This window comes from Terrapene carolina, unplaced genomic scaffold (genome assembly GCF_002925995.2).
Source record: "Terrapene carolina triunguis isolate 2854851 unplaced genomic scaffold, T_m_triunguis-2.0 Scaffold633, whole genome shotgun sequence".
Taxonomy (NCBI): domain Eukaryota; kingdom Metazoa; phylum Chordata; order Testudines; family Emydidae; genus Terrapene; species Terrapene triunguis.
In genome coordinates this window covers 3,923,003-3,935,757 of record NW_020664984.1, presented here as the reverse complement: position 1 = coordinate 3,935,757, position 12,755 = coordinate 3,923,003, and the positions used below count along the sequence as shown (strand labels likewise).

The 12,755-nt window shown below is 55.2% G+C and overlaps 1 protein-coding gene across 1 annotated transcript; it reads left to right on the top strand.

Moving 5' to 3' along the window:
* The first annotated feature begins 833 nt into the window (after positions 1 to 833).
* SPEF1 (sperm flagellar 1) lies at positions 834 to 12,429 on the top strand. Its single transcript, XM_024216436.2, has 9 exons — positions 834 to 945; positions 2,915 to 3,026; positions 3,496 to 3,659; positions 5,981 to 6,019; positions 7,713 to 7,735; positions 8,959 to 8,983; positions 9,034 to 9,047; positions 9,831 to 9,932; positions 12,057 to 12,429. The coding sequence occupies exons 1-9, from the start codon at positions 834 to 836 to the stop codon at positions 12,162 to 12,164; spliced, it is 699 nt and encodes a 232-aa protein (XP_024072204.1). The 3' UTR covers positions 12,165 to 12,429.
* The last annotated feature ends 326 nt before the right edge of the window (positions 12,430 to 12,755 follow it).

Here is a 12,755-nt window from a genome sequence, read left to right as displayed (position 1 = left end):
AGGAGACCCAGGTTCAATTTCCCCTCTCTCGGCCAGCCGGGAGAAAGGGTTTGAAGAGCGGTCCCCCGCCTCTCAGGACAGTGCTCCAACCCCTGAGCTATTCTGATGTAGGGCTCATCCAATCTCTCCCGGTGAAGCTGTTCCGCGGTGGATCGCTAATGAAAGACCAACTGGGGCTGGGGGACCAGGACCAGGGTCGTGAGGCTGCAGTGTCTCCCCCCACAGCGACGCTGTGCGTTCATCACACTGGAATAGCCACCGGCCCAGAGGGACAAGGCTAGCGTGGCCCTTTGTGGGTCGCAGCGTTGTCCCTGGGAGTTTCCAGGCCCTGAATCGCTAGGCCCCGGCCCGTCGCACACCCCAGCCCAGCCTCTTTGTTCCAGGACCGTGGCAATTCTTGGCTCACGCCAGAGCTGGGGCTCCGAGCAGAACCCCTGATCGTGGGCGGCTGGCGGTAGCAATTGGCAGTGCTGCCGGGGTGCAAATAATAATATTAATTCATCCCCCAGACCCGTGCACCGGTTATCGGCTGCACCATTTCAGCGCTGCTCGCATGCTGCGCCCCTTTAAGGCGCCTCCCAGGCTCGCTGCTGTGTTGCTAGGCGAGCTCGTTGCCTGGCAACAGTTGTCCCCCAGCCTCTTCAGGATGCAGAGGACTACACCTCCCAGAATCCCTTGAGTGTCCCTTTCTAGCTGGCCGTTGCCATGGTGCTAGGAAAACAATATGGCTGCCTCCAGCCCTGCAGGCAGGCAGAGCCAGGGGCGAGCTTGGCCGTGCCCCGCAGGCGTGGGGGCGTAGAGGCCTGGCCTGGGCCCGACTGGCGGCCGAGCAGATGGCGAACGGGGAGCTGGACGAGGAGAGCCTGCAGGAGCTCTACAGCTGGGTGGATGCCATCCCCCTGTCCCGCCCCAAGAAGAACATCACCCGGGACTTCAGCGACGGAGGTTGGGGGAGCCAAATCCCAAACTCCTGGAGCTGGCCGCAGTCCGGCCGGGATCCAGACTCCACAGCTTGAGGCCTAGGAGTGACCCAGGAATGGATCCCGATCAAATTCCCTGAGCTCAAGGAGAGCCCAGACCCAGATCCAGACTGGAGTGCTTGAGCCCTGAATGCAGTGGGACCGACCTGGGATCCTGGATCGAAATACCCTGAGCTCTGGCGGAGTCCAGACCTGGATCCAGACTCTGCTGTAATGGGACCGACCTGGGATCCTGAATCCAAATAGCCAGTGCTCTGGGGGAGTCTAGACACAATTCGGATCTTGACAGCTGACCCCTCTTTCTATAACTGGCCACATCCACCCTTGGGATGCAGTGAACTTTGGGAGAGTTTGGATCCAGCTCTGAACACCACAGACAGGCTCCTCTATCATTTGCAGATAGATGGGGTTGGGGGGAATGCGGGGGGAGTGCGTAAGGTTTGCACTGGTTGGTAAATGTCAGTTTCACCCTCTGGTTAAAAAACAAGTTTCTGTTTATTTTAAAAAAAAATCAAGCAATATTCACAGAGAGGAAAACTAAATTAAAATAATATTGCTCTAGGGTTACTAAGAAAGAGGTGCGTGAGTGAGAGACTGCGGACAAATTCCTAGTCTCTATGTCCAGACTGCTTACAGCACAACTCAGGATTATTTGCAAAGGTGGATTTAAGTCTCCTCTGTGCCCCCCAATCCTGGAGCCATCTGGCCAAACCCTTGCGATAAGGGACAGCAGGCTCAATGTATGCCAGCTGCCCACAACGCCTAAAGAGAGGGGCTGCACAGGTGTTACTACAGGTCAATTTTGGCCAACAGAACCAGGTGGTGTTGCCAACTTTTGCACACTTATTGCAACTCTCATATTTCATGTTTTCCTTAAAGCCCCAGTGGCTGAAGTCAGCTGACTATGTGAGAACTTCAGCTTCCATTTCAAAAAGAGGAAAGTAGGTCTCTAGCTCTCTTGGTTACAGAAAAAAGCTTGAAAACATGAGAACTAAAGAAAAAAAAAAAAACAAAAACAAAACCCAAGGCAAATAAAGAGCCAACATTTATTAATTTTTAAAATCTTCTGATTTTTTAAAGCCAATCTCACAATTTTTTCAGGGTCTGGCTTATGATTTTTGACTGTGTGGGGTTGGTAACACTGTTTACTGCTGGGGATGATGCATGAAAGGGAAATAACCTGGATGCCTCTCTGATCCCAGGGCAAGTTTGCAGGGTTGCTGGTTAGAAGAGATGAATTCTTCTTTGTGTATTGGTCCAAGTGGCTCTCACTGCTGAAGTGCACGAGTCCCACGTGTGCACTCAGAGAAAGATTAAGGTTTCCTAGGGCCCTGGGCCAGAGCAAGTGAGTGGCCCCTCCCCACCGCTTCCGCTTGCAGTCCTGCTCCCGTTTTGCCCCTTCCACCTGCAGCCCCGCCCACGGCCCTACCCTGTTCTGCCTCTTCCTCCCCACAGCCCCACCCCTGTCCCACCCACAGTCCTGCCCCATTCCGCCCCCCCAGTGCAGTCCGCAACCCGTTTGCTCCTTTCTGCCCCCGCAAAAATCTGGCGGCAGATTTTTTTCCAGCGCCCCCATATAGGCTGGGGCCCCTGGGCACAGGCCCCGTTGGCCCAGTGGCTAATCTACCACTGTGTGCACTGCCTGCATGGGGCTGGTCTGCTCCAGAGTGGGATCCACTTGGACAAGTTCTTGAAGTAGAATCCCAGTTGCTATGAGGTAAGGAACCCTTCTATTTCACTTGTGAATTGATCCTCTTAGATCTGGAATCTCTGAGAGACAATAACTAGTCCTGGCTGTGGTTTATACTGTATCTTTCCAGAGCATCCATATATATAAAGGTGTCTGATTGTTTTCATTATGCAGATCATGGCGTGATGCTCAGTCTGACCTCTCCGAGCACTGTCACTGATTCCTCTTTTTCTTTCCTATGCAGTTCTAGCAGCAGAAGTGGTGAAATTTTACTTTCCCAAAATGGTGGAAATGCACAATTATGTCCCAGCTAATTCAACGCAACAGAAACTCTCCAACTGGGGCCATCTCAACAGGTAAACATGCGCTCAGTGCCCCTTACGTAGCACGGTGCTGAGGCAGTCAGGCCATGGAGCTGGGGATGCATAGGGAAAACAGTGATTCAGTTTCCTTGTTATTTTCTCACTCCTCTGCATCTTTCTGACCTCACACCCACCTGCCAAAACCATGCAGCTTCTCTGCTCTCACACTCTCTGCCAACGCCAAACAGTGGCTTGGACTTCAGACCTCTCTGACCTCCCCCCAAGTCCTGTGCAGCCTTCCTCTGCATGCTGAGCATGGTCCTCCGCTGGGGTAAATCAGTGTCACTACATTGCTTTTGAGGGAGCTACACCCACATACCCCGGCTGAGGATCAGGCCCCCTTAGTCCAGGAGCGATGCTTCCACACGAGACTATTATAGGAACTCCAGCCAGTTCTGCAGAGCGGGTGCCCATACTGTGGTTTGACCATTCCCCCACCGTGGGGCGGTTTGTGCCCTTGCAGGAAGGTGCTGAACAAGCTGAATTTCTCCATCCCGGAAGATCTGATCCGGAAGATCGTACAGTGCACGCCTGGCGTGGTGGAGCTGGTGCTGCTCCCACTGCGGCAGAAAATCGAGGAGAAGCAGAAGCAGAGCAAGGTGGCGTCTGGCACATATCAGGTCAGCGGTGCTCGAGGGACAGCGGGCGGCTCAGATGGTCAAACGTTGTGTAGGATCCTGTTGTGTATATGGGCCATGTGCTGAGGTCCTTGCTCAGGCAAACTCCCTTGGGAGCAAATGCTGGGTGAGCACTTTGGAGCTCGGCCTACGGCTGTGACAAGTAGGTGTAATTTACAAACCCAGAGCCATTAAACTGCATTCAGAAGGAGCATGGTTAAAGTGCAGGAAGTGTAGGAGTCATCGCAGGGACTGGGAGGCATGAGTTCTCTTCCTGACGCTCACAGATGTGCTGTGTGCCTCAGTTTCCCCATTTTCAAAATGAGCCGGCTAGACTCTCCCAGTGAGTGGGTGGGGGTTAATTCATTTATTTATTGCAGAATAGTGACTCACCAGTCAGCACGCTCCCCTGTGGCTGTTCATGGCATTGCAAGACCTTCCCCTTCATCCGATGGCCATTCAGGCCCTGGGGTGGTCTGGTTCTAGTCACTCAGCCCGCCAGCCCGGTCACATACGCTGATATACAGGGCTACCTCCCATTGCAGGGCCCACCACAGGGCTCCACTGCTACAGCTTCCTCCTGGCTCCTTTCCCAGGCAGCAGGGACCCCAGACCCCTTTGCTCCTGGGTCTCTCACTCCCATGTCTCCCCCTTTCTGGCTCTTTTCTTCTCCTACTCTGAGCTCCTTCCCTGAGGGAATCAGCTGGGTCTTAGAGGTTTATAAGGCCCGGCTTGACAAAGCCCTGGCTGGGATGATTTAGTTGGGGTTGGTCCTGCTTTGAGCAGGGGGTTGGACTAGATGACCTCCTGAGGTCCCTTCCAACCCTGATATTCTATGATTATGATTATGAATTATGCCGAACCCTCTCTCCCGCAGGTGGAAATGGGAGAGCTAACTGGGCCCACCAGCTCCCGTTAACCCTTTGTCTACCTGTGTGTGGTTTATACACCCCATCCCGTGTATGTACAGGGCTTTGAGCTCCTCAGCTAGAAGGCATTAAACAAGTGCACAATTGTAATTATTCTGAGCCGCTCACAGGGAATGGCGGCAAATAAAACAGCTATGGCTGCCACCAGAAATGTGCTATTGGCAAGCGAGTGATGGAAATCAAATAGAAATAACCATCGCTCAAAAGCTGAACGCAAGCAGCGCTCCAGGCAGTGTGGTAATCGGACTCGGACCACTAGGGTCGAGAGAAAGCCCAGCTGCCAGTGCGGAGAGTTCAGGGCTAGGAACAGAGCGCCCCAGCCGACCCTACCAGACTGGGGATAGGGTGAGAGGCAGGTCTTGTCAATATATCTGTTATCCCTCGGAGAGTCAGCAGAGGGCACCGGTGTTATGCTATGGAGCTGACAATTTAGCTGATACATCTGATGTTGAAATAGATACACAGGAAGGAGGAAACTGAGTGGCAAAGGCTAATGAAGGGTTACTGAAGGGGCACTGGAGAGAGATGGATCTTACTCCTGGGCCTTAGGGCAGACACCAGTATACAGAGTGGGCCAGACTCTCTTCTCCGTCACACATAGCCGGAGCTGTGAAATGTGCTCCATGTGCATGGCTAATACACCAGTCATTATGCGATTGCCCTGCCTTGGCAGCTCCACTCACTGGTGTTTCAGAGGTGACAACTCTCTCACCGCTTGTCCGGACTGCAGCATCTCTGCGGCCGCTCCCTCCCTCACCACACAGCCACTCTCTGCAATCAGGCACATAGACTTAGTGTCTTATCATCACAGCAACTGCGGTTCGTCCCCTCTTCAGTGGGAGCTTGACAGCCCCAGCGAGTGAGCGCTGCTGGCTACAGCTCAGGCGTTAGAGGGGCAAGTTGTGCTGGAGGGACCCACCCCCGGGCTGAGGGCAGTGTTGTCTCCAGGGCCCGTTCAGTCCATCTCCTCCCTGCTGAGACTGGCAGTGAGCTGGCCCATTTGTGCCAGTGGGGGTGGCGGTTTGGAAGTGTGGACACCGGTGTCCTAGCAACCAGAGTGAGACTAGACCAGACCTATTTTTATTAGACTTAAAAAAAAAGGGGGGGGGATTTCAATTGATGACCAGATTTCTCTGACCAATAGCTCTAGTTAACTGTACAAAACCCTGCAAGGCCTTCCTGGGGAAGCGGTTTCTGTTCGCAGAGGGCTCTCAGTAGCAGAACGAGACCCCGTGGTTGGCAGCTGAAGCTAGACAAATGCCGGCTAGACATGAGGTGTACAGTTTGTAAACGAGGAGGCTAACTAACTGTTGGCGCAACCTACCCTAGTGACATGCTGGGTTCCCCATCACTCAAGGGCCTTAAATCCCGGCTGGATGTCTTTCTTCACGTTGTGCTATAGCTCCAGCAGAAGGGCTGGGCTTGATGCAGAAATCACTGGGTGCGGACCTTTCCCCTGGCTCAGACTCAATAGTCATAATGGCCCCGTCTGACCTGTGAAACCCCACGCGGCTCTGTTTATAGGGACCCCCATCCTCAATGGCTTTCCTAAAGGACTCGTTCGTTCTTTCCACTGATGGGGCAGTGCAAGGCTTTCAGCCTAAGGCCCCCAAAGTGTTCCAGTCCCACCTGTTATCGGATATTGTACAAAGAACTGGCTGGGGGGGGCGCCACTGCCCTCTACTGGATGGGATCAGAGCTGCTCCGCCCATGTCATTTCCTGGGTGCCACCTTGGCTTCTGCCTTCCCTCAGACCCACTCATCTCTGCAACATCCTGATCATTGCCATCTCGCCGCCTATGGAAGCCTTGCCAGGCCTCTCTCAGGAGGAAGCTGACGGTGGATTGCAAGGCATTTTCACTTGAACCCTGTGTTCTCTCTGATTCTCTGTGCAGGAGCTGGGCACACGCTATGCACTCCATGAGAACGGCCATATGGAAACAGGTAGGGGTGACAGGAGTCTCTCTGAGCAGTAGGTGTGTTCTGGGGGAGCTGGCTTCCAGCCCTGCCACACGGCTCTGTGACCCTGGGCAAGTCACTCAGTCTCCCCGTGCCTCAGTTTCCCACCTGTACAATGGGGATGCACTGTCCTGCATTGCAGGGGTGTCAGGAAGATACATGATTTGCATTACAGTAGCACCTAGAGGGCTGATGGCGTTTGAGGCCCCATTGTACTGGGTGCTGTACAGACGTAGCGTCGACTCAAAGACACAGCAGCCGAGGAGCTGGAGAATGGGAAGATTATCTCCTGTAAGCTGATGCACACAGAGGGACTCCTAATGTCTACTGAAATTAATGGGCGTCAGGAGCCTAAATACCTTGGAGGATCTGGGCCTGAGTGACTTACCCAGGGCCTGTGACAGAGCCAAGAACTGAGCTGGATCTCCTGAGTCCCAGCCCAGTGCCTTAACCGCAAGACCAGCTCAATTAATTACCGCTGCTGAAGAGTCCAGATATTACGATGCTGCAGCTCTATAAATACCTGCAGAGATTTCATAGGTCAAGTGGCTTCTTCACCAGCTGCTCGGCCTCTAGGAATCCGCAGTCTGCAAGTCCTCGGAGCGTTTTCTAAGGGGACCAGGAGAGGGAAGGACGGTCTTGGGTTAAAGAACAAAGCCGTAAACCAGGAGATCTGGGGGCAGACCCAGCTCTGCCAGTCACTTCCCCGCTCCACGTGCTCGGTGAGGCAGGGATAACGGCAATGCTGACCGACAGCACTGGGTGTACGTGAGCTTTTCAGATGGATGGTGCTAGCAAGGTGCCATCTCCCGCAGTGGGCTCGAGCGTGAGACCCTTCCTGTTAGCCCCACTGGAATTCAAAGCTGCCCCTCTGAAGCCTTACGACTCCCAGCCCATACCTGTGAGCTCCTGGAGCCTGACGTGAGATTGGCACACAAGGAAAGTACCCCAGTGTCTGTGTGCGTCACCTCCTCTGTGCTGCTCCCTGGGGGAGTCACTGGGACTTGCGACAGGGGCAGTTCCTTGCTCCAGACAGTAGTTCTATCCTGACCCTGCTCCCAGAGGCCAGAACTCACTGGCCACGCCCAGCCAATCGGCCAGTGTCTAAGCTGCCCAGGGTCCTAAGGCCTCACTTTCCCAGTATTCAGCTAAGGCTCAGTTCTGCCCCTGCTGAGGCTCCGGGGTACCGGAGGGCATAGTTGGGCCCTTGCCGCTTGGTGTGCGGCTGTAACGTGACATGGTTTGTGTTACCCAGGCTATTCGTCGAAGCCAAAGACTAATGCCGCAGGGATCTACGTGCAGCAGTCCCCACGAGCGGAAAGGTAAAGTCTGCCCGGGGATCACCCCACAAACTGACCACAGTGTTTCTTGATACGAGCCCCGCGTGATCCTTTAGAACTACAGCCCCTTCCTGGTTACTTGGCTGGGAGCCCTCCCAAGGAATTCTCCATGAGGGGGGGTGGGTAGCTGGCCCTTCTGCCCCCTGGGCTGTACTGCTCTATGGGAAAATGGAGGCCCCCGCTCTGCAGGGCTGTCAATCCAACACTCCCCAAAGGGGAGTGAAATGCAGACCCTTCCTGGCTGGGGCAGCTTTGCCCCCGAGGTTTATGGCCGGGAAAGGCCCACCTGAGCAAAGAGAGGAAATCACCATGATACGTTTGTCACATATTTGCACACGGGCCCAGACCCTCAGCGGGGGTAAGTCAGCGAAGTTCCACTATTATCCACAGAGCGAGGCTGAATTACCCCGGCTGAGGATCGGGCCCTTAGCGTGTGCCAGGACCCCCCGGCACTGCTCAGCGCCCTGCACCCCTTCTGCTTCTTGCTGCAGCCGGGGCTCGTCTCAGCTGAGCCGCTCTGTGTCCTCACAACGAAGGGCGCAGGGGAAGCAGGCACCTGCTTGGGCTAACCCCCGCTCTGCAGAGGCCTGGCACTGCCACGGCTTCACGCCGCTGTGTGTAGCCCTCTCTGCTGCCAGCCCAGATCCCAGTGGGCAGCAGGGGCCGTTCCTAAAGCAAAACATCCAAGGACCATGCTGCCACTCGCTGAAATGGTTAAACTGTGAGGTCCCGATGAAGGCAGAGGGAACATGATGTCTGCCTTGGCCTCCCTTACGTCTCCCAGTGGGCCAGGGTGGCTTATGTAAGTAAGAGAGGCAAAGCCTGAATCTCCCCTCACCTGGTGTAACCCTGTTGATGGCTTTGGAGTTCCTCCTGATTACATCAGTGCACGGGAGGGGAGAATCAGGCTCCTCAATTCACTCAGCCCCGGTGCTTTCGGGCCAGTGGGAGATGGGCGCTCTGATGCCAAGGCTGAATGTGACCCGCGGAAGGAGAGATGGGGCCTATTGTTTCTTCCAGTTTGAAATGCCCAGATGATGGCACAGCCACTGCTTCCCTTTAGAGACTGCTGCCCATCTAGTCCAGCGGGCAGCTGATGGAGGGCAGTCCTGTCACCAGCGCTGCAGCCAGCCTCGTTCTAAATGCCCCCATGTAGGGGCTCCCACCCCTGCCAGAGGGGACCCTCCCCCACCTGACGGAGCTCAGTGTGGGCAAATCTCTTCTCCTCCTAGGTTTATATCTCTGTGTAGCGGGGTGGTCACCCCACTCCGGCCCTGAAGGGGTTAAAGCAGCCCTGGAGAGGGCTGTGACTGGGAAAAGCTGGGCTGATTGGGAAAGCAGCCACAGCTGTGGCCAGCTTAATCGGGGCCCAGCTGACCCTTATAAGAGGGCTGTGGGCCAGAAGCCAGAAAACACCCTCTCTAGCTCCTAGAGAGAGAGCAGGACCTGGCTGCCTGGGAGCTGAGGAGGGGACCCAGGGTGGAGCAGTGCTGGGGAAGGGCAGAGGGAGCTGGGGAGCTCCAGCCTAGCAAAGCCCCAGGCTGCAGGCTGAGTTAAGGGCCCACAAAGGGTACTGGGGCTGCAGATGGGCAGCCCAGAGGCAGCGGGTCCTACCCCCCTTGCCGATGATGAGGGGTTTACAGACGGCCGTCTGCCCCAGGGAGCGGGGGCTAGATGGAGACTGGCAGTAGCCACCGAGGCAAGGTGGGGATAGAGGGTTGGGGGTTCCCCTGGGTGGGGAGACCCAGATTGTGGGTTGCTGCGGGGGACAGAACCCTGAGGTAGAAGGGCACCGGGGTCAGGGAGGGACACAGGGCCAGCGGCACGCGAGACACCAGCCTGCAGAGGGCTCTCTGGGCTGGAAGAGCTAATCCCCTGGCCAACCAGCAGGAGGCACTGCGCTTGTCACCCTGCCACACTCTGGCTTTTACTTCTTTCCCCAGGATGAACAAGGGCCAGCAAGGCTATGCCCAGGCACTGCCGGGAGACACCAGCTTTCGCATTCAGTTAGCAGAGAGGGAGCAGGCTCTGCTGGCTTGTCAAGAGACGGTCCAGGTGAGGACAATTCGCGTGCTGTCTGTGGAACGACAGGGCATCCTCTGAAAGTATGCCAGGCTTTGCCCACAGCCACCTCCACAGCTCATCCACCCCACCCTCTGGGCAGGGAATACCCACTCCTCGTCCACGCCCCTCCTTCACACCCATTCTCCCATGATGCCCAGGGGACGGGAGTCCTCAGCAAGCCGGGAGGTGACTGCACAAGCCTGGCTTTCCTGAACTGACCCACCTTCGCTGCCTCCAACTCCGCTCCTCCACTAGTCGCAATGGTGGGACCGTTCGTGTAGACCAGCCGCCAGCATCTTAAACAGCTCCACGCAAGCGTAGATGACCCAGGGTGCCAGGAACCGGGGTGTGGGCGGCCAGGTCCAGCGGTTGGAGCCGTAGGCGGTCAGGCTTGAGGGGTCGACCCAGAGTTGGTAGCTGGGGTCTGGAGCCAAGGGTCAAGCCAGAATCAATAGCCATGAACCAGAGGTCAGGGCGAGGAGTCAGGAACAAGGCTGGGTCTATCTCAGCTGCAAGTCAGACCTCCTTGTTGCTCAGACAACTTCCTGCTACTCCCTCCAGGCTTAAATAGTAGGTCTGGGCAAATGAGAGCTCACGGGAGAAGCTGCCAGTCATTTCTACCATGGGCAGCACTTCCTGCAGTGACTGGTCTCCCAGGATGTAGGCAGAGCCATGGTCCATGCTCCCAAGGCTGCCTGGTGATGCCGCCTGCCCAGGGCCCCATAGGTCTGGGTTCAAGAACCATGAATCCTCACCCAGGGTATGTCCACACTTCACTCAGATGTGTGACTGCAGCCCATGTAGTTCGGGTACCACTAGCAGTGAAACCAGGGCAGGAGCTGGGAATGGGCAACAGGGGATGAATCACTTGATGATTCCCTGTTCTGTTCATTCCCTCTGGGGCACCTGGCATTGGCCACTGTCGGAAGACAGGATACTGGGCTAGATGGACCTTTGGTCTGACCCAGTCTGGCTGTTCTTATGTTCTTATGGCAGCGTGGGCTTTGGTGCAGGCTAGCCACTTGACACCCGTGCTTCTGGGGCTTGGCTGCTGTTGGTATGTGAGCGAGCTAGAGCAAAGCTAGTGGATTGCAGTGGAGACAGACTCCGATTGCAGTGGAGACAGACCCACTGTGGTTAAAACGCTGGGGCGGGTAGGGCCCTGTGGAGTGCTGTGCTGGGGCTTGCAATGGTGGGAAGTGGTAGGACAATAAGTCTAGTGCAGACAAGGCCAAGATTTCAGTAAGCCGTAGCCCATCATGGCTCATGTGCAGGGCTCCCTGCGCATCCACCTGGCCTGCTGGTCAGACGGGCTCTGTACTCACATATGAAATGCAGCCGTGGCTCCAAGAAGCCTGCAGTCAGGTTCAGACCCAGACCAAACAGCTCAGACAAGCATAAGCCCCCAGGTGATGGCACGGTCCCAAGGGGGTGAAGACACTGAAGTCCTGCCTGGGCCATTCTTGCAAAGCTCTGCAGAAGAAGGTGCGTTTTATGGCGGTCTTTGAAGGTCGAGTGTTGTTATGACCGTATCTGATACCCAAGAGCTGGGTGATCCAACTGATCTTGTGTCACCTACTGGGGACTCGTGGAAATGAGGGTCTGGTTGCATGTTGGATGGAAGAAGGACACAGTCGTTACTGCCAGTGCCAGCCCCAAAGGACACGGTTGTTACTGCCAACCCCAAAGATCCTGTTGAGCCTCAAGAGCTTGCCATTGGCTTAAAAAGCTCGAGATATACATAAAATGTTGCGTTCTTTTTCATGACAAACAGTGTAGCCTAGTGGGTAGAGTGCAGGACTCGGGCACCCTGGGTTCTAGTCCTGGTTCTGCCACTGGCCTGCTGGGTGACCTTGAGCTCATCTCTGCCCCGATCATGATACTGACCTCCTCTGCAAAGTGCTTTGAGGTTTACTGATGAAAAGTCCTTGATAAGAGCTAGGTAGGAGAAAGAGGACACGTGTGGAAATGGGCAGAGACGGGCACAAGCTGCAGAATTCAGAACTGGCTCCAGCCTGCAAGGCCCAGGGGGCTGGAACGAAGGGCTTGGTTCGGGCCCCTCTCTTTAAAAAAAAGGCCGATCACCACAGCCAGCGTGTGCTTCCCTTTGCTCAGATCCTGCAGATGAAGGTGCGGCGGCTGGAACACCTGCTCCACCTGAAGAATGTTCGGATTGACGACCTCACGAGGCGCCTACAGCAAGTGGAGCAGAAACAGAAATGAGGCGGCGCTCGGTTTCCCTCCCGCGCCCTTCCCTGCGACTCTCACACCCTCAAAACCTCTCACAGGCACATTTGTAAGAGCCGGCGTTCCTGTGCCTCTCCCACTGCTAATCGCTCCTCCTGGGCTTGGAGAGACCGAGTCGTCCCAGGCAGGACTGGTAGAGTCTGAATTTGAATAATGACACAGGGCTCCCAGTTACTTACAATCCAAGGGCAAGACTGAGGAAAAAATAAGGCCTAGAGTCCAAGAGTGAAAAATGCACATGCACAAGCACAGGTGGCAAATGCACATCTCGAAGTTCACCTGCAATTGTGCCTGAGGGTGTTGTAATTGTGTAAGTGCACCGGCGATTGTGCATGCATTTGTTAGTCATGTTTATGCATCTGCAATCAATCGGCTTTGCATTCATTGCAATTATGGACATGGACCTGCAGTTGTGCATGCATTTATACAAATGCAAGAAATGCTAGTGCAAATGTGCACTCACAAATGTGCCGGAAGGTGATCGGGCTGAGGCAGTATTTCGAGCGCCAGGTTTTCTATCTATAACCAAATCCAGCGACTTTTACTCTGAATATTGACTCCTTTGCT